Consider the following 26,228-nt stretch of genomic DNA (forward strand, 5'->3'; position numbering starts at 1 on the left):
TTTAATCATTTATTAGTTTTGCCTGCCCCAAAACATAATGTAAATAGATCCATGTGGTATTCATACACAGTTGATCCTCATTATTCACAGATTCTGTATCTGTGAATTTGCCTACTTGCTAAAATTTATTTGTAACCCCAGACCAATACTCACAGCATGGGCTTCCCTGGTGGCACAGTGGTGAAGAATCCGCCTGCCAGTGCAGGGGACACGGGTTCGAGCCCTGGTCCGGGAAGATCCCACGTGCCGTGGAGCAACTAAGCCCGTGCGCCACAACTACTGAGCCTGTGCTCTAGAGCCTGCGAGCCACGACTACTGAGCCTGCGCTCTAGAGCCTGCGAGGCACAAGTACTGAGCCCACATGCTGCAACTACTGAAGCCCGCACACCTAGAGCCCATGCTCCGCAACAAGAGAAACCACTGCAATGAGAAGCCCGCGCACCGCAACGAGGAGTAGTCCCCGCTCACCGCAACTAGAGAGAGCCCACGCACAGCAATGAAGACCCAACGCAGCCAAAAAACAAAAAAAACAAATACTCACAGCACTTTGGTGATCATTTGGGAACATGTGTAGAGCGGCGAAAAATTTGAGTCACCCCACACATGTACCCGGCTGAGGTTGATCTAGGAGAGGTCCTGCCTGCTTGTTTCTGCTCTCATATTGTAAACAAGTGTCCTTTTCATGGTCTATTTAGTGCAATGTGTTTTTTTGCATTTTTGTGCTCTTTGTTGATGATTTCTCTGTTTAAAATGGCCCACGTGTAAAACAATGGCTGAAGTGACATCTAGTGGTCCTAAACTTGAGAAGGCTGTGATGTGCCTTACGGAGAAAATACATGCGTTAGATAAGCTTCCTTCAGGCATGACTTACAGAGCTGTTGGCCATGAGCTCAATGTTAATGAAGAACAGTATATACTAAATAAGGTGTCTTTAAACAGAAATGGATAAAACAAGTTGTGTATTTTCTTTTTTTTTTTTTTGCGGTACACGGGCCTCTCACTGTTGTGGCCTCTCCCGTTGTGGAGCACAGGCTCTGGACGTGCAGGCTCAGCGGCCATAGCTCACAGGCCCAGCCGCTCTGTGGCATGTGGAATCTTCCGAGACCAGGGCATGAACCCGTGTCCCCTGCATCGACAGGTGGACTCTCAACCACTGCACCACCAGGGAAGCCCAAGTTGTGTATTTTTTGATGGATGAAAACGTTGTGACCAGAGGCTCACAGGAACCTAACCTTGTGTTTCCTCTGGGAGCAGTGATTCACTATTCACTAATTTGGTATTTGCGGTGACTTTATGGAACATAACTGACTCAAATAGCGAGAATCTACTGTAGTACTCTTTTGTCTGGCTTACTTCACTCAGACAATGTCTGAAATTCATCTCTGTTGCCGCCTGTATCAGCGGTTGGTCCTCTTGTACTGCCGAGTAGCAGCCCATGGTATGAATACACCACAGTTTTTCTATTTCCCTGTGGAGGAACCTTGGGTTCTTTCAGTGTAGAGCCATTATGAATAAGTCTGCTTTGATCATTTGTGTGGACATACGCACTCATTTCTCTGGAGTACGTATCTAGGAGTAGAATTTCTAGATCATACGGTAGGAGTATGTTTAACTTTTACAGCAACTGCCAGAAAGTTTCCCAGCGTGATTGTGCACGTAACCTTCCTACCAGCAGTGTGAAAGCCCTCCCGTGGTTCTTTTATATATACTTAATTGAAGTATGGTTCATTTACAATATTATATTGGTTTCAGGTGTACAGCTTAGTGATCAGTATTTTTGCAGATTATACTCCATTATAAGTTATTACAAGATAATGGCTATAATTCCCTGTGCTATACAGTATATCCTTGTTGCTGATCTCTTTTATACATAGTAGTTTGTATCTGTTAATCCCATACCCCTAATTTGTCCCTCCTCCCTTCCCTCTCCCCTTTGGGAGAGGGAAAACCACAGAGCAGAGACTCTGGTCTCGGTTGAGTCTAAACCACAAGTTTGTTTTCTGTATTTGTGAGTCTGTTTCTGTTTTGCATATACACTCATTTGTACTATTTTGTATTATGTTTCTATATCATGAGTCTCTGTTTTGCATATCATTTATTTGTGTTGTATTATATAAGTGATATCATACAGTATTTGTCTTTCTCTATCTGAGTTATTTAGCTAAGCATAATATTCTCTGGGTCCATCCATGTTGCTGCAAATGGCAGAATTTCATTCTTTTTTATGGCTGAGTAGTATTCCATTGTGTGTGTGTGTGTGTGTGTGTGTGTGTGTGTGTGTGTGTGTGTGTGTATGGCACATCTTCTGTATCCACTCATCTGTTGATAGGTGATTACATTGCTTCCATATCTTGGCTCTTGTAAATGTGCTGCTATGAACATTGGGGTACATGTACCTTTTGGGGCTTGTTTTTTTTTTTCGGTCACACCACATGGCAAGCGGGATCTCAGTTCCCCGGCCAGGGATCGAACTGGTGCCCCCTGCAGGGGAAGCACAGAGTCTTAACCACTGGACCGCCAGGGAAGTCCCTGCATGTACCTTTTTGAATCAGTGTTTTCATTTTCTTCAGATATATACCCAGAAGTGGGTTTGCTGGATCATACGGTAGTTCTGTTTTTATATTTTTTCCGAACCCCCATACTGTTTTCCTTAGTGGCTGCACCAGTTCTGTGGTCCTTGACTCGAGCTGGCTCAGGAGTTTCTTTGCGCTCTCTCTGCTTGCCACTTTCTCAACCACCTGCTCTCCAAGCTGGTGTTGCTTGGCTAATAACCTTCCAACTTCTTCTGTTGAAATATCTTCACAAGACATTTTCATCCCTTTTCTGGTAGTTACTATGCTCTTGTTTTTTTTTTTGTTGTTTTTTTTTTGTGGTACGCGGGCCTCTCACTGCTGTGGCCTATCCCATTGCGGAGCACAGGCTCCAGACGCGCAGGCCCAGTGGCCATGGCTTACGGGCCCAGCAGCTCCGCGGCATGTGGGATCCTCCCGGACCGGGGCACGAAGCCGCGTCCCCTGCATCGGCAGGCGGACTCCCAACCACTGCACCACCAGGGAAGCCCTATGCTCTTGTTTTTTTAAAAATTTTATTGAAGTGTAGTTGATTTACAATGTTGTGTTAATTTCTTCTGTACAGCAGAGTGACTCAGTTATACATACACGCTAAGGGAACTATGTTCTCTGAAGGGTTTGATTTTTTTCACCAGCTTTCTTCTGTGTTTTTTGTCATTTTAAAAACATTTAAACAAACAGAACTAACTGTAGAAAAGTCAGAACATATAGACAAAGATAATAGTAAAAGGCACCCATGGTTCTACCTTGGGATAATCACTGTTAAGACACACTCTTTTAAACACATAGATAATTAATTTTTTAAGCATCTGAGTGAATTGAGACTTTGGTGAGAACTGTGCTGGTAGAAGGCCTCTCGGTATGTCACAAAACTAGAGATCAGAAGACAGTGATGAGGCACTTTCCATTTCTGTTGCTTGTTGGAAGTCGTACTTCCGTTTAGTTTCTGGAACTGCCCAGGGAACTTTGTGTCACCCCAGCTACTGTCTTGACTTTTTTTGCAGGGCCAGCGGCCAGTAATTATGGAGTCCTAACCGAGAGCTGGGGGCCTCTCCCCGCTCCATGCAGCAGGAAACCCTTCCTCCCTCCTGTGATCACCAGCAGCTCATGGGGCTCAGTCTCAAGGCAGCCGGAGAAGGGTCGGCCAGTTCTGATCATCAGAAAGTCTTTCTTCTGTCTGGCCAACCGTCTTCCTGAAGATCTGACCCAATTGGCAGCCAGGTTGAGCCTGTTAAAATGGCCAGGTCCTGTCACTCCTGGGCTCAGAAAAAACCTTTCATTCCCCTCTTCCCCATTCCTCACTCCCAGAATTAGAGCCATCGGCCAACTAGCCTTCTCCGTCCACATCCTCCCCTCTCCTGGTCCATGCATGGTGGACATCACTGTTCCAAGCTCCTTTCTCTGGGCGGGTTAGTTGTTAAGGCCCTTTCCTGAAAGATGTCTTGTTCTTGGTCCCCCAGGAAACTCATGTCTGTGTGTGCCTTGCAGGTAGCTCACCTATCCTGCAGATTCTAAATGGATAGTCTTAAAAAGCAATGTTTTGGGGCTTCCCTGTTGGCGCAGTGGTTGAGAGTCCGCCTGCCGATGCAGGGGACACGGGTTCGTGCCTGGGTCCGGGAAGATCCCACATGCCGCGGAGCAGCTGGGCCCGTGAGCCATGGCCGCTGAGCCTGCGCGTCCGGAGCCTGTGCTCCGCAACGGGAGAGGCCACAACAGTGAGAGGCCCGTGTACAGAAAAAAAAAAAAGCAATGTTTTGTCTTTTCTCAGAAAGAGGAATGAATGATTTACCCTGTGTTACACTCAGTCAAGCCTAAAAGTGATGTTAAAACCTCTGTTTGAAAACCACCGTTCCCATGTGAGGCTCGGGACTGTTTATGGAGGAGTGATGTGCAGGGGTTTCACCCGCGCCATCTCTCAGGCTCCCTGAAGCCCTGCAGTGCGCCCGTGACTACTTCCCCGTTTTGAAGCTGGAGGGAGTAAGACAGAGCGATGCAGTACCTTGCCCAGGGTGGTTCACTCGCTCAGCCATAGAACCCAACAAAGCCTGCTTTCAGACTTTCCCTTTGTTCTAAGGGAAATCTTTCGGTGGTGTTACTCTGCCACAGGCACTGAAGCTGGAGACTCAACTGAGACCAGAGTCTCTGCTCCTGGTTCCCCAGGGAGGGGGAGGAAGGGCAGGAAGAAGGGCTCTGTTTGGAAACTGGAGAGAGCAGACATGTCCCCTCAGCTTCAAGGTTCCACCGGCACTGTTCACTATGTCTTTGTCCTGCTCCATCACACCCTTTTCTCGTCTTGGGTGAATGTGGATTTAAAGCATCTCTAAACTAAGCTTCGTGTTACTTCTGAGGAAAGTTCAGGACTTTATTTCTTCCTTAAAAAAACGACTTTCAGGGGCTTCCCTGGTGGCGCAGTGGTTGAGAGTTTGCCTGCCGATGCAGGGGACACGGGTTCGTGCCCCGGTCCGGGAAGATCCCACATGCCGCGGAGCGGCTGGGCCCGTGAGCCATGGCCGCTGAGCCTGCGTGTCCGGAGCCTGTGCTCCGCAACGGGAGAGGCCACAGCTGTGAGAGGCCCGTGTACCACAAAAAAGCCCACAAAAAACAAACAAACAAAAGAAAAACGATTTTCATTCCTGTTCCTTTCTGGTTCCACGTGGTTAACTGTGCCTGTGGCATTGATTGGACCATCGTCTGAGGCTTCTCCCTGATCTGGGGTCACTAATCTCAGAGCTTCTCTGCACCACAGCAGTCCTCTCTGACCCAGGTGGGGACTGGACACCCCACCTGCTGTGTTTTCCCTTGTGGGGTGGATGCAGAGCATCGGGGCGCTGGGAAAGTGCCGAGTAGGGAAATGCACGGAGCCGTGTGGGCAGCAGAGGAGCCGGGGCGGGGTGTGTGGGTTGATCCACTCATTCATTCATTCATTCATTCAATGAGCAAACGTCCATCAAGCACCCACGTGTGCTGGGCAGGAGCAGTTACCCCTCTGTGCGGTTAGATGCCCTGGGGGAGCGGAGGGGAGCTCAGATCTGAGTGCCTGGGGGTCCCCCACAGAAGGACTCAGGAGTTTTGTGAGGTATTTGGAGTGTGGGTGCCTGTCAGGAGAGTGGCTGATATGTTTTTGTTCTCAGTCTCAGGCCTGGTAGGAAACTAGGGAGGAAAACCCCTTTCCTGGAAAGGGAGGGAAGGAAATGAACTTTTTGGGGGTACCTCCTATGTGCTGGGAGCAGTTGCAGGCACTTACATGATCTCAGTTAATCCTCAAAGTTACCCCATGAAATGTATATGTTATTAAAACTCATCTGGCAGGTGAGGAAACTGGGCTTGTGCCCAAGGTGGGATCTGAACCCAGTGTTTATGCCCAAACCCACTCTTTCCAGATCCACCACAGGAGGGGGCCGGGCCATCCTCAGGCTCAGCAGGAGTGGCCCCTGATCCTGGGGCTGGCGATGCTCCATGTCCTGATGTGCTTGGTGTTTACACAGGAGTGCTTATTTTGGGAAAAATCATTGAGTCGTAAACCATGGGGTTTTCTTTATGCATGTTATACTGCAGTAAAAGTGTTTAAAAAACAAAAACAAAAACAAAATGCTCCCTAGAAAAGGATAATGAACTCTAAAGTGTTTTACCTGCTTATCTTCTTGCCTAAATTGGTCACCAGTTGTGTGGACAATAAATGCCGCCTCTTCTTTATGCTTGAACTTGGGTTGCCAGATTTAACAAATGAAAATATAAGACACCCAGTTGAATTTGAATTTCAGAGAAACAATGAATATTTTTTTAGTGTGTAAGTATGTACCATGCAATGTTTGGGACATACTTATACTACACAATTATTCATTTACCTGAGATTCAAATTTGCACGCGGTATACTTACACTAAAGAATTGCTCACTGTTTATCTAAAATTCACAGTTGACTGAGCGACTAGTATTTTATCTGACAACCCTTGTTTGAGCTGAGAGCTGAAGGGGGTGAGAAACGCAACTGAGCCTCCTCTGAGAAATCAGAGGATTCTGAGGCCAAAGGCAAGAAAATAATCTAGGAGAAAAGCAGGTGGGGGCAGGATGTTAGCTGGGGGATTCTGAGATGCTGCAGGGAACTTGAACCAATGTCAAGAGAGGGTTATGCAGAATAATCTGACAGGTAAGGGAGTAGTGATATAAATGCTGTACCACTCAGCCTTCAAAATGGGTTCTGCTGGAGGTTGACGTTTGTTCTAGCAGTTTATGTTTGTGCAAAGATCCTGGGGAAAATGCACAATTTTGAGCCTTCTCACAAGAAAGAGTGATGTTAGAAGTGAGCTACCTTGAGAAACTGGCTTCAGAATCTGTGACAATTTGAGCAACAAAACAAATAATGATAGAAATGGATTATAACCCAGAGAATAAAATAAATATCCATGAGTCCTTACTGAAATAAATAAATGGGGAGAATTGGGGGGAAAACTCTTGTACAGAAGATCCTATTAGTGAAATGTAGAAAGAAAGATGAAGATAGAAAGGTCACCATTTGAAAAGACCATTGTAATAATTGTTTCAGGCAAGAATCAGTGGAGGCTGAATAGTGGCCAAAAATATATGATGAACAAATGGGTATTTGCTTAATGTCAAAGTGTTTTCCCATAAATGTCTTAATAATTACAAAGAGAAAGTAAAACTTCACAGTGGAGAAACCTGGCAAACTCTACCTTAAGAAGAGATCAAAGTTAATCTCACCAGTAGTTAAGACGTATCAATAGCATGTATATCCTGATATGATGCGCTGTAAAGGGCACATCATTACTTCTGGGGTGTTCCTGCCAGATACACATAACCTCAATCTGATCATGAGACCAGAATGAGAGACAGTGTGCAAAATAATTGACCACTGCTCTTCAAAAGTGTCAAGGTCATGTAAGACAAAAACAGATTAAGGATCTGTCTCTCATAAAAGGAGACCAAGGAGACACTTACTAAATGCAGTGGATTTAGTTCTGGCATTGGCTCCTGGTCCAAGAAAAATGACATTAGTGGGACAGTTGTTGAAATTTGAATGAGGTCTATAGATTAGTGTATGTGTGTGTATGTGTGTGTGTTTGTGTGTGTGTATATAATGTATATAATATGTATTGTATCAGTGTTAATTTCCTGATCTTTGGTAATTGTACTGTGGTCGTACAAGAGTTAACATTTGGGAAATCTGGATGAAGGGTATATAGAAAGTCTTTGTATTACTTTTACAACTTATTTGTGAGTCCAAAATCACGTGAGAAGCCCCTGAAATTGAATGAACTTGGGGGTGGGGTGGGGGGAGCAGCAACTTTGTGTGTGGGGAGGGGCTGGTTGAAGGGCTGCAGGATGCTCTGAGGAGCACTCTTCCTGTAGGTATCAGAGCGTGAGGTGGCGGATTTGCATTATATTGAAAATATTGTTTAAATCTTAAAAAAAACCTTGTTTTTGATTATGATGGTAATGTATCTTCATTTTCGAATATATGAAGAGGTTAAAGAATACCATAAAAATCCTCCCTAACCCCTGCTTCTCAGCAGTGAACATGGACGATAATTAGTGTTCATCCTCGTGGTCATGACTTTATCTGTAAATATACTCTTTAAAAAAACAGAATAGAGAACAATGTGTCCATATGCATCGTGGTCCCCTCCCCTTTTTTCATTTAACGTTGTATTGTGAACAGTTGGTGTCATAAAAGAATACTCTAGAACTGTGTTGCTCAGTACATGGGATTATTTAAATTAAAAAAATCCAATTACTTAGGTGTACTAGCCACATTTCAAGGGCTCAGCAGCCACTTGAGCTGTCATATTGGACAATCCAGAATAGAACATTTTCATTATCACAGAAAAAGTTCTATTGGGTGGCACCGCTGTAGAGTATGATTTTTTTAAGTTGTGTAGTATTTATGTATTTATTTTGCGTTACACGGGCCTCTCACCGTTGTAGCCTCTCCCGTTGCGGAGCACAGGCTCCGGACGCGCAGGCTCAATGGCCATGGCTCACGGGCCCAGTCGCTCCGCGGCATGTGGGATCTTCCCGGACCGGGACACGAACCCGCGTCCCCTACATCGGCAGGCGGACTCCTAACCACTGCGCCACCAGGGAAGCCCGACTTTTTGTTTTTTTATAACTGCTTTACTGAGATATAATTCACATGCCATAAATCCACCCTTTGATAGTGTACAATTCAACAGCTTTTAGTATATTCACTGAGTTGTACAACCATCACCACTGTCTAATTTAGAACATCTTCATCACCCCAAAAAGAAAGCCCACCCCCATTAGCAGATGCCCCCTTGCCCCCCCTCCCCCAGTCCGAGGCAGCCACTCATCTGCTTACTGTCTCTGCATATCCATTTTGGGCAGCATCTTTGATTTTTTTCCTTGGGAAAAATTCTGTTAAATCCTTGGATCAAATGGCGTGAAGACTTTTTAAGGCTTTCTTCTAGTTATTTATTTACTTCCCGCGCCATGCCACATGCGGGATCTTAGTTCCCTGACCAGGGATCAAACCCACGCCCCCTGCAGTGGAAGCTTGGAGTCTTAACCACTGGACCGCCAGGGAAGTCCCATTTTTAAGGCTTTCAATAGGTGGTGCCACACTGCCCTCCAGGAAGGTCGTCCACATTTATGCTTCCACTAACAGTGTACAAGAATGCCCTTTTCTCTGCACCCCCCGTGACACTCTTACTATTGTTATTATCATTGTTTTCGTCTTTGCTGCTGAGATAGTGACGAGTGGCACCCACCTTTGCATTTGGCTCCTGGGTGGCACACCTTTTCCTGTGCTGATTGGCATATTTCTATTTCAGATTAGAGTTGAGAAAGATAACTGGGCTCTGTGCAGAGAGACTGGAGGAGGGGGAGTACGCGGGTGGGCGAGCCCAGAAGCCACAGCACAGGGTGCCCTGGAGGCTGTTGAACTCTTTCCTTCGGAGAGCGGAGAGCAGGGAATGATTCGGGCCAGAGAATGGGAGTGCGCTGGGGCAGAAGTGCCCCTGCAGGTTGTCTGGCAAGGCTAGCTAGAGCTTACGGTGGTGATTGGGAAACTGCGAGAGAAACTTCCTTTCCCACTGCAATGAAGTGAAGCCGTCGTTGGTTTTGAATAGCTTTGAGATTGAAGAAAGTAGCCTGCTGCAATGACCCCATAGCCCAGGATGGCCTTGAGTATGTCCTTTGTAGCTTGGTGAGAGTATCACCCCTTGACCTGGGAACTACAGGGTGCGTGGGAGAGAGGGCAGGCAGGGGAGGCCCGGGTGCCGGGGAGGATGTGTTTTGTTGTGTTATCTGCATCCATGGTTCTCAGCCTTGGCCGAGCCTTAGAGTCAACTGAGGCGCTGTGGTCCCACCCCCAAATTGGAACCAGAGTCTCTGGAGGTGATGGTGGGCATCTACTTTGATTCCTTCCTTGAGAGGCAGCCCTCTGCCTGGGAGGCAGGAGCCCGGCACCCACCGCCTTCAGGGCTTTTTCCATGAGCTTATATTGTGGCTAGGAGGAAGTCTGTTGCTGAGGCCATTGGTCCAGCTCTGCCAAACGCTTGGCCCCTCTTCTAGAACCTGTTGACTCCCAGAGCTGCCCAGAGCCGCCCAGGTCCATAGGCTGCAACCTTCTGCTGAGAAAAAGCCTTGCTCAACTTTTGTGTAAACTAATTCATCCACATCTGTCCTCTCAGCCACCCCCAACCTGACTGCATGCCCTGCCCCTGGCTTCAGCCCCCTTTCAGCGTAGTATGTGGTCCATGGCTGTGTGATGCCATGTGATGTGCAGCATCCGTTCAGAGCTAAAAAGGACGCCCGCACCTCTCAGAGACCTCCCTTCCTCACTGGGAGAGGAGTGGTCACCCGGACAAGGCCCAGGTGTGAGCTGGAGGTGCAGGGCCACTCCCATTGGCCGGCCTGATGGAATCTTTTTATTTCAAACCTTATCCTAACAATAAAAGGTGGCGACTTGGCTGCGTGTTCAGTTGAAGGAGTGCTGCACGGTCCTCAGGCTGTCTGCAGTAAGGAGGCAGGGATTCTGCTGTAGCCAAAACCTCACGCTGAGGCTGCTTTGCGGGCCTCCTTGTTTATAAATCCTGCCTTTGCAGGCCAGTAGGGAAGATGCCATGGCCCTAAACCCAGTTTGTTTTTTGGCTTTGGGTGTACAGGAGATCATTGAATGCCAGTTTGGGATCACTCCCTTCACATGGAACGCTGCCCAGGCTAGGCTGGGTGGTGTCTGCATTCGATCAGTTAGGCTGTGTTATTCGTTCTCAGATAATCTTCCTGGAACTGTTGCAGTGGGCCGGGACATTCCAGGAGGCAGAGTGGGCTCTGTCCCATCTCAAGTGTCGTGGTTTCCCTTTTGTCTGTTATATACTCTTGAGGTTCCACTGATACGTTTTTTGAGAAAAATTTCTCCCCGCTAAGCCGTTTGGAAACCACTGTTGTGCACCAAGAGAGTTAGGCCAGCTTGAATTAGTATATAAACAAAAGGTTTTCAAGATGCTGGATTCAGGCAAGGATAGACAATGATCCTTGAGAGATGGGAAGCAAATGGGGCAGGCCCTATGATTGTCCCAGCTTACTGCCTTGAGAGAGTTTCCAGACATTGACACAAGGAGGGAGAAGGGAGAGAGAGCCTGGGAGACTCCTTGAGTTAAAAGGCTGCTGAGGGGACTTCCCTGGTGGTGCAGTGGTTAAGAATCCACCTGCCAAGGGGACACGGGTTCGAGCCCTGGCCTGGGAAGATCCCACATGCTGCGGAGCAGCTAAGCCCGTGCACCACAACTACTGAGCCTGCGCTCTAGAGCCCATGAGCCCCAACTACTGAGCCCATGAGCCACAACTACTGAAGCCCGTGTGCCTAGAGCCCGTACTCCACAACGAGAGAAGCCACCGCAATGAGAAGCCTGCGCACCACACCAAAGAGTAGCCCCTGCTCGCTGCAACTAGAGAAAGCCTGTGTCCAGCAATGAAGACCAACGTAGCCAAAAATAAATAAATATACAAGTAAATTAATTAATTTTTAAAAAAAAGTGCTGCTGAGATCCTGGGGGAGACTAAGGCAGCTGGATTTCATAGGACTCTAGCAAAATCTTTCCAAAGCATATATCTGATAAAGGACTTGTCTCTTGAATATGTAGGAAATTCTCATAACTCAAGAAAAGGAAAAAAAAATGAGCAAAAGATTTGAACAGACACCTCACCAAAGAAGATACAGGATGGTAAATAAGCACAGCAAAAGATGCTCTGGTGCAACATCGTTAGTCACTGGAGGAATGCAAATTAAAACCACAACGAGGGGGGAATTCCCTGGCGGTCAACTGGTTAGGACTCCGCGCTTCCACTGTAGAGGGCATGAGTTCAACCCCTGGTCGGGGAACTAAGATCCTGCATGCCATGCGGAGCAGCAAAAAAAAAAACAAAAAACAGAACCAAAAACACAGTGAGGTACTACTACCTACCTATTGGAATGGACAAAATCAGGATGACTGCCATTCCAAGTACTGGCAAAGATGTGGAGAAACTGGAACTCTCATAAACTGCTGGTGGGAATGTGAGATGATAGATCTTCTTTGGGAAACAGTTTGGCAGCTTCTTCTTTTTTTAAAAAAAATATTTATTTATTTATTTTGGCTGCACCAGGTCTTAGTTGCAGCATGCAGGATCTTTTAGTTGCGGCATTTGGACTCTTAGTTGCGGCATACAGGCTTCTTAGTTGTGGCATGCAAACTCTTAGTTGCAGCCTTCGGGATCTAGTTCCCCGACCAAGGATCGAACCCTGGCTGCCTGCGTTGGGAGCTCGGAGTCTTACCCACTAGACCACCAGGGTAGTCTGGGCAGCTTTTTAAAAAGTTAAATATACACTTACCATAAGCCTGAGCCAATCCACTCCTAAGTTACCCAAGAGAAAAGGAGAAACATGTCTATACATAAACAGTTGTACACAAGCAGCTTTATTTGTAACAGCCCCGAAGTGGAAACCACTCATGTTCATCACCAGCTGAGTGGATAAAAAAATAGTGGTCCCATCACACAATGGACAACAACTCAGCAATGAAAAGGAATGAACTCTTGGTGTATACAGAAGCTGGGTGAATCTCAGAATCATTATGCTGAGTGAAAGAAACCAGACAAAAAACGAGTACATGCTCTAGGCTCCATTTATATAACCTCTAGAAAATACAAACTGAGCTCACATTGCTGCTATAGTGGTGAGCATAGCCTTCCAAACTGATCTCTGCTGACAGAAAGCAGAGCAGTGGTTGCCCAGGGAGGGGGCATTAGAAAAGGCGTGAGGACATGTGGAATCTTTGGGGATGGTGGGTGTGTTCACTGTCCTAATTGTGGTGATGATTTCACAGGTGTATTCAAATGTCAAAAGTTATCAAATTGTACACTTTAAGTATGTGCAGTTTATTGGGTGTCACTTATATCTCATTAAAGCTGTTTAAAAAAATATCCCTCTGGCTAGAGTTTGGAGAATGGATTAAAGGGCAGTGAGTCTAACTACAGGGCAATTGTTGCATATCCTTTCCTCCCTTCCCTTAAAGTTTAATTCCTTCTTTCCCTCACTTTCCTCCTGGTTTTGGAGCTTGGATTACTATAGTAGTATGTGATTGACATTTTATTACTTTCCTCTGTTGAGGAAAAGTAAGGATTTCCTTTAAAATCTTCTAACTAAGGGACCATGTGGAAAGCAAAGGGTGTCTAGGAGTCTTTTCTTCTTGTTGAGTCCTGTCTCGGAAAAACTCACTTCTGTTTCTTTGTGCTGCTAGTGCTCACACTTCTGACACCAGATGTGTGGTTTTTCCCACACCAACCAATTCTCCGACACCAGCCAGGTGTCCTACAGTTCAATTCAATCTGATGCTAACTGGAGTTAGCACAGACCCCACAGGTTAAGGAAGGACTCAGTCCTACAAGTCCCCCTCCCACTTTGCCAACTATGCCTCTGACTGGCTATAAATCAGAGTTCCCCCCACCCCCTCCTTGGGTTTGATTATTTGCCTTAATGACTCACAGAACTTAGGGAAACACATTTACCAGTTTATTATAAAGGATATGATGATGGATACAGTTTAACAGTTGGATGAAGAGATACATAGGAAAAGGTCTGGAAGGGTCCTGAGTACAGAAGCTTCTGCCTGGTGTAGTTGGGGTGTGTTACCCTCCTGGCATGTGGTTGTGTTCACCAGCCTCGAAGCTCTCTGAATCCTGTACATTGAGGAGGCTTCATCATGTAGGCATGATTGATTATTAACTCATTTTCCAGCCCCTTTCCCCTCCCTGGAGGACGGAGGGGTAAGGCTGAAAGTTCCAAACTTACAAGCCTGGCTTGGTCTTTCTGGTGACCAGCCCCCAACCAGGAGCCCACGCAGTGTTTCCTCATTAGAACAAAAGATGCTCATTTTTCCCAGGAAATTCCAAGGGATTTAGGAGCTCTGTGTCAGGAACTGGGGTCAAAAACCAAATATTAGCAGGAACTTGGGGCAGAGACCAATATATGTATTTCTTATTATTTCACAAGCCCGAGCCTCTGATCGGCCCTGGCCACTTAAGCAAACTTACAGCACAGGACTTTGGGTGAGATTGGTCAGCTCACCTATCAGTAGTGGCATAGTCTGGTTTCCTGGCTCCTTGGATGACCATTCCATGAGGGCAGGGTCAGAGTGCAGTCGCGCTGCTCACCATCCTACTGCCAGCGTCTGCAGAGAGCCTGGCTCCGAGTGAATGGTGGGGAAGCACTCGTGGGGTGAATCCTTCAGCTGCAGTGTCCCTGGCAGACGGGTAGGAGGAACAGAGGGTCTGCGTGGGGGCGGCCTTGTGATGGAGGTCCCTGGCAGAAAGATGGCCTTGTGTGCGTGGGATAGGCCAGCATGGGAGGTGGGCCGGGTGGCCACCAGGAGATCTGGGGCAGGGCTGGTCTTGGGTCTGAATCCCTGAACAGGTTGTATGTTGGGGGCAGCGGGTGGTGAGTAAGGAGCTCCTTCTTTTTTTGGGGGGGGGGGCCCATGTGTGTTGCAGGAATAGCCACACAGCTGCCAACCAGATGGGAATAACGGGACCTTTGAGTTAGAACTTGGGCTCAGATTCCATCTTTCAAACCTCCCAGCGGTGTGACCTTCAGCAAGTTACAGCACCTTTCTAGGATTTCTAGAACGTGGGTTTGAGAAAGAGGATGCACATTCAGCATGCACTGGATGAACACTCCTAGCTCAGGCTCCGGGAGGTACGTTATTTCCTAGAATATGAAATTTACTTTGTCTTTTATTTTTTTCCTGCCGAAGGAAGACTAGATCTATTTCTTGCCCATGAAGTACTTTTCTATCCATTTACCACAAGCCACAGGGATGAAATATTTTCTTACCTACTTGGCTTCTTGTGGGACCTCCTCCGTCCGTGACTGATGGTTTAGAGCACAAGCGGCTTCCTTCCTTGTTTTGTATCTGCGCTCAATGCTCAGAGTGGTGAGAAAGGATGTCAGCATCCCCAAGGAATGAGAGAGAGTGAGGGGGATGCTGAAGTCAGTAGGTCCCAGCCCTTGGGTTAAGAGGAAGCCAGAGAGAGTGTCACTCTGCTGGCTGCAGGAGCGGAGGAAGGCCTGATGTGGAGAGATAACGCAGCAGGAAGCCCAGGGAGGCCTGGGCAGTTGTCAGTGTCCACTGGAAGATGCTGCCCACCCTGCCTCTCACTTTACGAGCTGGAGTGAGAGGTTGTCTGATTTTATTCCCCAAGCCCAGGCAAGATGAGTTCATGTCCTTGTGACCCAGGAGCATCCCTCTGACTCAGGAGATGTATTCCACCTCTCTTCACTGGCAAGCTGTCTCCAAGGGGGTCCTCTTCCCGCACTCCCCATGCAGACAGGTGGAAGGGCTGATCACTGCTTCAGTTGAGTCTCACTGCTTCTCTGTGCTTTGCAGCTAACATTTCTACGGGGCTTAAGCGCAGAGACCACAGCGATGGAGAGGGAAGAAGTGAGGTTGCGCTTGGGGTGGTTTTGTTCCATGTTTGTGAGCAGAATTACATTCACGTTGCTTTGAGGTTCCATCCAGGCTGCTTTGAGCGTGCTTTGGTTGCTGCCGGACAAACCAGCCGGTGTTGCTCTTTGTGAAGGTTTAGAGTCCAGTCCCAGGGCACTTGGGATGGGTGGTCTGGAAATCAACCCCAGGATCACCAAATAGTATAATTAATACCTTCTCTTTGTCCGATAGTTGCCGTTTTTCAAGAGAAAGTTCTCCCCCCGTCACCATGTTTGAATTATACCGTCAACCAGGGCTCAGTAGAGGCCCACGTTGTCTATTTCTCTATTTTTATGTATGTTTGTTGAGGGCATAGGAGTGCACTTTGTCAGGGGCTGCAGGTGTTCAGAGATGCATAAGACTCTGTAGAAGGCATTTACAGGGGTGTGTGTACCGCAGGTACAAGGAGGTGAGGGCCAGGGCAGAGGGGAGGCGACACAGGCTATACGTGGAGCTGCACAGAAGGTGATTCAGCTCAACAGTTCTTCACGGAACCCTTGCGGAGGCCACAGTTAAGACGTGGCCCTGTCTCTCTTTTTTTGGATTTTATTTTATTTTATGTTTCAAACATTTTTATTTATTTATTTTACTGAAGTATAGTTCATTTACAATATTGTATTAGTTTCAGGTGTACAGCGAAGTGAAAAGAATATATATATTCTTTTTCAGATTCTTTTCCATAATGTTATTACAAGATATTGAATATGCGTTCCCTGTGCTGTACAGTAAATCCTTATTATCTATTTTATATACAGTAGTTTGTATCTGTTAATCCCATACTAATTTATCCCTCCCCCTCTTTTCCCTTCGGTAACCATAAGGTTGTTTTCTATGTCTGTGAGTCTATTTCTTTTTTGTAAATAAGTTCATTTGTATTACTTTTCAGATTTCACATATAATAATGTCTTTCTCTGTCTGACTTACTTCACATAATATGATAATCTCTAGGTCCATCCACGTTGCTGCAAATGGCATTAGTTCATTCCTTTTATGGCTGAGTAATATTCCATTGTGTATATATATACACCACATCTTCTTTATCCATTCATCTGTTGAAGCACTTGGGTTGCTTCCATATCTTGGCTATTGTAAATATTACCGCTGTGAACATCGGGGTGCATGTATCTTTTCAAATAAGAGTTTTTGTCTTTTTTGGATACATGCCCAGGAGTGGGATTATTGGATCATATGGTAATTCTAGTTTTAGTTTCTTAAGGAACCACCAGACTGTTTTCCATAATGGCTACACCAGTTTACATCGATGTGGCCCCTATCTTGAAGGTGCTCCCAATTCACTAGGAGAGGCAGGCAGTGCCCAGGTAACCAGTAACCTGCCACAGCACAGTAGGTGCCGTGTCCAGTGCTGGGCACACCAACCCCATTGCTTCCATGTCCACACACACGCCTAAATGCCAGAGGCCCCGCCTGGCCCACTTGGGCCACCTGCTTCATTGGCCGGCCGCCAGCACCATTGGTTTCTAGAGTGATAAGCCTGCTGCAACAGGTTTAGAGAGGAGTGGTACTGGCAGAACCCTGCCGTCTTCACTCTTCCCTGCTAGCAGGACACAGCTCTGATTGTGCCAGCAAAGGAATGCAGTTTGCCCAGAACGGATGTATTTCTTGACTTAAGAGCAGCCTAAGTTGTATGTGAAATAATCAGACAAAGAGAAATGCTGATGCCTCTGAGTTCCTCGATGTTTTCAATTTCATCATGCTGTTTGCTAGGTACAGAAATACCAGCTGTCCAGTAGTTTCATCCTGCATATGTGTGGGCGTGTGCGTGCATGCGTACCCACACACAAAGGTAATTTCATAGCCAGTAAGAAAGGGCGGAAGAGAAGGGCCTTGGGGAACTTGCTGGGGTGTTGGAAACATTCTATATCTTGATCTGGGTTTACATTACATAGGTTACTTGTCAAAACTCATTGGATGATAGACTTATAATTTGTGCATTTCACTGTTTGAATTTTATCTTGAAAAAATAACAGTAAGCAAATAATGGACTCATTAATGACATGCAGGCTGAAGTGTTCAGGGTGAAGTGGACTGCTGTCTGCATCTTACTGTGAAAGGTATCACAAATAAGATGGATGGTTGGATTGATTAAGGGATGGGCAGCAAAATGCTAACAATTGTAGAATTGAGGTGGTGGGCATATGGGTGTTCCCTGTATGATTCTTCCCATTTTTCTGCATGCTTGAAAGTTTTCATAATAAAATGTTAAAGCAGAAGAACTACAAATAACCACCACTTGTGATCCCTAGAACTTTCCATAAGCGAATTCCCCCAAGAGCCAGTTTTCTCGGCTGACCCAGTACTGTTCCTACAGACGGCATCACCTGCTTCCTAAGGGAGTGTTGGTGAAGCGACGTGAGGGCCCTGGGCTTAGTGTGTTCTCTGTGCACCTGGCGTGGTTGGTGTGGGTGTGTTTCATGAAGGATGTGTTAGCTTGGACTTCCTTTGAAGGTGATGCAGTTTATCAACTTGAAATGATAAGAACTCTGAAATACAGGGCTTTCTGCCCTGTAGGCAGAATGTGGCTGGGGATTTGCAGCCTGAGAACAGCCTGACAGATGGGAACCAGAGCTAGAAAAGGCTGGCTGAGCCCCTGACCAAGGACATGAGCTGGCTACCCTGATGGATGCTGGGGGACCTTTTTATGTATATTTAAATTTTTGAAAAATTAGTTATATATATTTTATATATAAAGTGTATAGAGATGTATAATTGATTTTTCAAAAATTTTAACATTATACAGTATATTTAAACAGATCCAGGGGAATTCCCTGGCAGTCCAGTGGTTAGGACTCGATGCTTTCAGTGCCATGGGCCCGGGTTCAATCCCTGGTTAGGGAACTAAGATCCCACAAGCCACTCGGCACGGCCAAAAAATTAAAAATTTTTTAAAATTAAAAAAAACAGATCCAAACACTTTTTGAGACTAGACTTTTTTCAGCTATAACAATGCCTGCCCTTGTAAGTTTTTTTTTAATACAGAAGATGGAAAGAAGTAAAACCAGCCATAATTTTATAGTTTTGGTATATTTCCTTCTTGAATCTTTTTAAAAAAATTTCATGCATTATTTACATAATTGTGATCTTTTTCATTTGACTATAATGGGGGAGTTCTTTGGAAGGGAGATTCCAACACCTCCTTTTATGTGGACTGGCCCACATAAGGGACCATATAAAGGAACCGAAGAGTGGGCATAGGGCACAGACAGGGGAGCCCCGAGCAAAGGCAAGGAGCTGAGACCCAGTGGCCAGGGGCAGGTGCAGGGCAGAGCACTGGGCTTGCAGTCTGAGAGACCTGGGGCTTGGGGGCCTGATCACTCGTTGTAAAAAGTGAGGTTAGTAAATCCCCGTTGGTGGTTCCCATTGTAAATTAAAGGAAATAATTTGTTTGAAGTTGCCCAACCTGTGTATTTGGCATATTGTAATCCTGGTGCAGCATTTGGACATTGTCTTATAACGGTGGGAGGCTTTGAAAACTCTGGGCCACGGAGGAGATGGAAGAAGTGGAGGTATTCTTAACATTAGCATACTGGTGTGGAGGGGCCCGAACACGAGCCTGGGGCCTGATTCCTGCAGTGGAAAGAACTGATAGTTGAAAGGCTGACGGGGGGAGACAGCATGAGAGAAAGACATTGCAAAGGAGTAATCCTCCGGATTTGGTGATGGGCTGGTTAGGGGAAGGGGTGGGTATCTTGCTTTGTCCGTTGGCTTTTTTTTTTTTGCGGTACACGGACCTCTCACTGTTGCGGCCTCTCCCGTTGCGGAGCACAGGCTCTGGACGCACAGGCTCAGCGGCCATGGCTCACGGGCCTAGCCGCTCTGCGGCATGTGGGATCTTCCCAGACCGGGGCACGAACCCGTGTCCCCTGCATCGGCAGGCGGACTCTCAACCACTGCGCCACCAGGGAAGCCCTGTCCATTGGCTTTTTATCACTCACTTTACACTGTTTCCCTCCTGACTCACTGCCGTGTTCTTTCCCTTGCAGGAGCCTGTGTGAAATGCAGCAAGGGGGTGTTTGGGGCCGGCCAGGCCTGCCAGGCCATGGGGAACCTCTACCACGACGCGTGCTTCACCTGTGCGGCCTGCAGTAAGTGTGTGTGTGTGTGTGTGTGTGTGTATGTGTGTGTTGAGGGACAGGGTAAGGAACACAGGGAACCAGGAAGGGAGGAGACGGAAGAGCATCCTTCCTGGAGACACTTGGCCCATGTCCCTCCATGGTCCTATGGGAAGGCAGGACAGTGTCCTCTAGAACAGGGTTTTGTACCACCAACACAAGGCCCATCAGGGTAAGCTGACTTATCACAGAGTACCAGGGTTTGCCTGGGGCCCACTCTGGTGGTAGTGGAGCAATCCCTAATAACATCAGGTTTGTAATGCATATCAGAGGTCTCAGAAGAGTTGGGAGGAAAGCGCTGGGATTCACCGTTGTCTGCCCTGTTGTCAGTTTTCTCCGCCCCACTGTGGAGACCAGTCAGTCAGTTACCCCTGTGTGAAGTAGGGTCCTTTCACAACTCTTTGGCCCCGATCTTTCATTTGGAGGCTGCAGTTCATTGTGAAGTGTGAGCGTGTGCGTGAATGCCTGTGTGTATGCATGCCACACACGTATCGATGCCTCTTAGCAAACACCTCTGGGCATCTTTGTACTGCATTATGGGCATTATGCCTAAAGCAGCAAACCAGGAAACTAGGCCTGTGCTCAGCTCAGCAAACTGCTCATTGAACTGATGGCATCCACAGTGGAAGATTCTAACACATTGCAGGCTGTTTGCCAAGTCTGACGGAGCCATGAATTGTGCTTTTTTCACGGTCTCTACCAAAGATTAATTTTGAGGAGCATTTTTGAAAAATGTCCCACTGACATCTCCACTTCTACACCAAGGCTGGCAGCTGTCTATTAAAAGGGAACATTACAACAAAGCCAAAGAGAGTCCGGGACCAGGGGGTCTTATCATCTGGCCCAGCGGTCCTCAGTCCTGGCAGTTCATTAGAATCATGGGAGGGTTGGGGGGAGAGATTTTAAAAGCCAGTGATGGACTTCCCTGGTGGCACAGTGGTTAAGAATCCGCCTGCCAGTGCAGTGGACACGGGTTTGAGCCCTGGTCTGGGAAGATCCTGCATGCCGCAGAACATCTAAGCCCGTGCACCACAACTACTGAGCCTGTGCTCTAGAGCTCGCGAGCCACAACTACTGAGCCCGTGTGCCATAACTGCTGAAGACTGCGTGCCTAGAGTCCGTGCTCCACAATCAGAGAAGCCACCGCAATGGGAAGCCCGTGCACCGCAACGAAGAGTAGCCCCCGCTCTCTGTAACTAGAGAAAAGCCCACGCACAGCAATGAAGATCCAATGCAGCCAAAAAAAAAAAAAAAGCCAGTGATGCCCCAGCCCCACCCTGACCAGCAGAATCAGAAGCCCTAGGGGTGAGGTTTCTAGAGTGGGGCACATGTATTGTTTCTAAGCTCCTCCGGTGACTCCCAGGTGTGGCCAGAACCGAGTACCTGGGATTAGTGCCAAGCTTCTCATTTTAGAAGCCTCCGGAGACGGAAAGAGGAGGGACTTTCTCGGCTGGTTTGTGGCACAGCCCTCAAGAGCACTCTGGTTCCCAGTCTGAAGTTCACCAGGTGGGCATGGGCCTGCCATGCCTTGGTGGCACAGGCATATGCCCAGTTCCAAACCTTAGGCTTCATCCTCACCGTGATTTCCCATAAAACACATGCCTAAGAGTTTCCGCCTTGATCGTTACTCACCTTTGTAGGGAAAATTGTGAAAGACTTTGAGATGGATCACACCGTCTCCCGAGCGTCCGCAGTGGAAATGTAGGAGTTTTCTGGTTATTGGATTCCCTGGGTCTCTGGGCCTTTCCTTGCCTTTGAGCTGTGTTATACTCTGTAAGTTGCAGAGTCTTGACGGCAAGGCCCGTGATTCCTGTCCACAGCAACGCAAACTGCGTCTGGCAGAGATTGACCAGTTTTGCACCCATTAAGCAAATTTACTTCAGCATTTCTGATGGCCTGCATGTGGATGGTTCTTTGCTGTCTCCCAGTTGTAACACCTTATTGGTCTCTTATTCAATGATGAATTAAATAAAATCTTTGACCTGTGTTTGCGTTTTATCTGTAAAGAGTTGTGATCACACCTTCTTTTAAAAATTATCTTTGACTTTTGGCTCCTGTAACTGTTTCTTAATATTTGCTCTACCTTTCAGGAAAAAAGAAAATAAATATTGAGTAGAGGCTGTTTTTATATCTCAAGCAATTACCATTTGAGCTAGAAAGTTGTTGGGGGGCAAAAACTACTGGTGAGTCTGTTGATTCCACCAGTGGCTGCTTGACTAGCTGGCAGTTCCTTAATGGGCTGAGTTTATTGTCAAATTATGACAAACACAAACACTCAGGAAGACAGCTGCTTTGGGATTTTGCTTGTTCTAGCATTTAAGGCCCTTGTGGTCTGGTCTGTGTTTTATTGCTTCCTACTTCCTTATCACAGTGAGACAATTTGTCTCTTCCCCATTCACTCCCTGGAACCTCCTTTCCCCCCTCACTTCGTGCATTTAAATTCTGTCCAGCTTTTAGGACCCAGCTCCAATGCCTCCTCTTTCAGGAAGCCTTCCTTGTTCCCCAAGCAGGAAAGAACCATTTCTCCTGAACTAGGCATGCCCTGCCTTCTCACATAAACAATGAACCACTGTCTGTGATTCTGGTGCTGCCAGCAAACCAGGGCCTAGAGCAGACTTGCTGAAGGAAGCTCTGAGTTCCATCAGAAAGTGAGTGTGGTGGCATTCCTGTTGTGGGTAAGCATACAGCTTCCTCCCCACTCACAGGGAGCAGTTGGAGACCCAGGCACGTGTCTGAGCAGCTTCTCGTGGACGCCAGAAGTGACTTGCCTTTGTTCAGTTAACTTACTGCTGCCAGTAACTGCTTTCAGCAGAAGGAGGTGCCAGGGTGGCCCACGTCCTGCCTCTGCGAGTCCTCAAGGATGTCTGCATGAGCCTCGGCACGTGGACACAGCACAGTGGGGGCCAGGCTCTCATCCAGTCCGTCCCCTCCTTCGTTGGGGAAGAGAAAATTGGGGTCAGAGAGGGAAAGAGACTTCTCGAGGTTGAAAACCGAGCAGTTGAGCTGAATCCATGGCTCCTGAATCCAGATTAGGTTGGCCTTGTACATCTGTTTGTCTGGTTGGTTACAGTGTGTGTGAGAGCATACTGTATGTATGTGTGTGTGTGTGTTTTCCCATTTCATTTATGAGAATAATCTAGCTTGAAACACCGTCAAGATGTATTTCTGTAGGTACACACACATGCACACACACCGGCACGTGCACACACTCACTTCTTGGGTCTTATTGATACTTTTTTAAAACATAATATCGGGATCTTATTGAGAGCTCACATGCACTTACAAGGCCAGGCCAAGGCCCGACTGATTTGATCAGTAAAGATAAAACAAGCTACTTCTAGGTTCAGACAATTTATTCCCTTCGTGAGCAACAAAAAGGACATGCCGAAGGTGCCTTTGTCCCTGTCCCACACCCCAAAAGGGACAACACTGAAACAAAAGGGCCGATGACTGCAGTGTAAGTTATGGGATGTTAAGTAGTCAATCCTGAACACGGCTAAGTCGTCATGAGTCAGCAGCTCCCTTCATTCAGAGGGGTGGGGCAGAGAGCCCTCACCTCATCAGAGGTGAGAGACTGTCTCGTGTCCCAGAGACAGCCCTAGAGCAGTTCCTCACAAGCCGCTCGTCCTTTGTCCGTCCTTTGTCCCGGGAGGATCCCAGGGTGTTTCACACGCCCAGACAAACCTCTGACTCCGGATGGTGCAAGTTCTCCCGGGCACCTCGGCCAATTCCCCATCTGCCAACAGGCAACAATGTTTAGTTCATTTTTAGTTGTGGGAACAACATGACAGCCACAAAAAATTTTAAAGACAGTAACCTGGTTTGTTATCATTCTAGAACAGGTATTTTCACTAATATTTTCCCTTCGAGATTTTGTCCAGATTTATACACATTTTTTAGAGTTGTGATCATAGAGTGTAAACCAGTATTGTATCCTTTTTGATTTAATATTGTGTCATAAATTCACCCTAGTTTGTAGTCTTCTTCATAATAATCATTTTAACAGTTACATAGCTGTCAACTGAGCCATTCCTCGGTTTGATGGCAGGGAGCGAGTGTCTCTGTGTCTCGGGTTTGTTGGTTATTACACGTGGCCCCAGTCAATGTCTTTGTGCCTGCGTGCTTTTCTCCCTCTGCTGAGTTGTTTCCTTGGTGTTCGTTCCCAGAAGCAAGCATTCAGGGCACGATGCGTGGGCGTCTATGTGGTTTGTTAAAGTTCTTTTTTGACATGCTCCTCCCTCGGCAGCGGGTGTGTTTGGTTGCCATGGAGATGTGTGCTGTGGGTCTCCCTCTCCCACCTCGGCTCTGCCCACCCAAGGTGGCCAGGCCCCCCGACTGGATGCTCTTAGGAGCTGTTGGCACAGCATGGGTGGGGGGAGGGTAGGCATGGCCTTGGCCAGCAGCCATGTGCCATGTGTCTGGACACCATGTGTCAAGTGGCCTGAATGAGGAGAAGCTGGCGCCTGTCTGTGGCTCGAGAGAGGTGGAACAAAAAGGAAGAAAAAGGGTGCTGGACTTGGGGGGGTCAAGTGACGTCTCCTCGGCACCTTCCAGGATAGACTATGAGGCAGAGGGAGGCCAGGCTCTGTGTCCTCACCCCCAGCCGTTTTAGGCCCAGAAAGTAAGATTTTGTTCATTTTGTAAAGATTAAATAAATTCCATCCTGGAGTCATGGGGAAACCAGTTTGCCATGTTCACGGCCCCTACTGCTTTTTAGCTGTGTGAGTTGGAAAACGATGGACGAGATATGACATGCTCCTCCCCAGAAGCCAATAGACCACAAGGGTGCCCTGGTCTTTGGGGTAGGGCTTGGGGGGCAGGCAGTCCTGAGGCTGATGGGGATTATGCCCAGCACAGGCCTGAGCTCAGAGGAAGGCAGCTGGGGGCCGGATGGGGTCCACTGACAGAACAGGGCTGGGATGTGCAGGTCATGGCCAGAACAGGTGACTCTTGAGTGTTGTGACCTAGTGTTTATGTGCCTGAGTTGGTGGTGCACTTAGGGAAAAAACACAACAAAAATAAGAATATATGCCACTGCCCATCCCACCTTCCCAAAACCAAACGTCCATGCCTGTTAAAGGTTGTGAAGGGATTTTATAGTGAAATCTCACACATTTATTTAGACCCCATCTGGGAAAGTCTGTCTAACAGAGTCAGTGAAATCCTGCATCCAGAACACCAGAAAGTGCCATTTCATTCCTTCAGGTAAATGAAGCAACTAGAAATAAGCCCAGAGCTGTGGGACGGAGGTTCTTAGTGAGTAAATCAGTGATTGGTGATTCATCCATCATAAGTTCACATCTGAAGTGCGGCAGGGTTCTTGGTGGTTGTTTTGTTTCTCTTACCAAGTCTAAGCACTGCCTCTGAAATCATGTTAACCTTTTTCATGGACTTTGTATATGCCTCCTCACCAGCCCAGCCTTTGGAGATGCCCAGATTCTGAAATAGTTGAGCCTGAGTTAGGGAGGTCTCCCTTTAATTCATGGCAGGCACGCTTTCTTAAGAGTCATCTCAATATTTGTAAGTAATTCGCAGGTGAGCTTTCTAGCTTACTTTCGGCCTGACCCTGCCCTGATCCTCTCACTCGCAGTAGCTCACTAAATCCTTATTAACAGCCCAGTGAGTTCAGCATTGTTATTACTCTCATTTCACAGACGAGCAGAGGCTTGGAGAGTTTAGTTTGCTTGTGGTTGGTTATATCGATGTTAAATAGCCTGGTTGGCACTTGAACCAAGGACCGTGTGGACCCACAGCCCTTGCTTGCAGCCACCGTATCAAATTAGCTTTGCTTAGAGAGACACTGGATCTTGCCATGACATCTCAGGTTCATCTCTGCCTGGGGGCTATGTGACAGCAAAGGTTGGGTTTGGGGATACTTTTGACTTGTGAATGCAGAAGAGTGGCCTTGTACTTGGAATAGGGGAGCTAGAATTCAGTAGTGGGTGGGATGTACCCGTAGGAGAGAAGTGGATTAAGGGCTTTGATTAGAGGTCTGTTCCTTTTTAAGGGCTTTGATCCCTGAATTTCTGAGCTGTTGAGTCATCCCAATAGTCCTCATCAGATTCGGCATTTGTGTGCAAGCTGAATGAGTCAGCTGGATCTAGGGAAAAAGCTGAATGAAGATCAAGAAAGTGAGAAAGGGACAGTGGGCAGATACAAAGGAAATCAGCGGGTGAGGGTGAAATCAGGAAACGACCAAAACAGACGGAGCTGGGCAAAGGGCTGTGCGGGTTGGAGGAGAGCAGAGGGGTGGCTTTTACTTGACGTGTCATCAGATGGTCACTTGTCCCTCTCCAGCAAACCCAGTTCTGCTACGTGCACCAGAATTGGGACCAGACTTGGTTTCCCGGGTCAGACTTTGTTGATGCAGTGAGAAGCCATGATGTCCCCGACAGTGAGAGAACATCAGCTTCTTCGTGCCTGTGACATTAAAGGAGTCTGGAATTTTTAAGCTATGTTGTGAGGGTAATTCCAGTGCGACCTGTATCATTAATTGCCACACCTGCATTCCAAACACTTTTCTTATATT

The 26,228-nt window shown here is 47.2% G+C and overlaps 1 protein-coding gene across 1 annotated transcript in view; it reads left to right on the forward strand.

The window, feature by feature from the left end:
* The window catches only part of LIMD1 (LIM domain containing 1), a 77,898-nt gene that overhangs the window by 16,496 nt on the left and 35,174 nt on the right, over nt 1-26,228 (forward strand). The window contains exon 2 of the mRNA XM_022573402.2: nt 19,571-19,672. Coding sequence (XP_022429110.1) covers nt 19,571-19,672 — 102 coding nt within the window. The remainder of the gene's footprint in view (nt 1-19,570; nt 19,673-26,228) is intronic.

Source organism: Delphinapterus leucas, chromosome 10 (assembly GCF_059928025.1).
Source record: "Delphinapterus leucas isolate spDelLeu-1000000601 "Yukka" chromosome 10, BTC_Dleu_Yukka2, whole genome shotgun sequence".
NCBI classification, from domain to species: domain Eukaryota; kingdom Metazoa; phylum Chordata; class Mammalia; order Artiodactyla; family Monodontidae; genus Delphinapterus; species Delphinapterus leucas.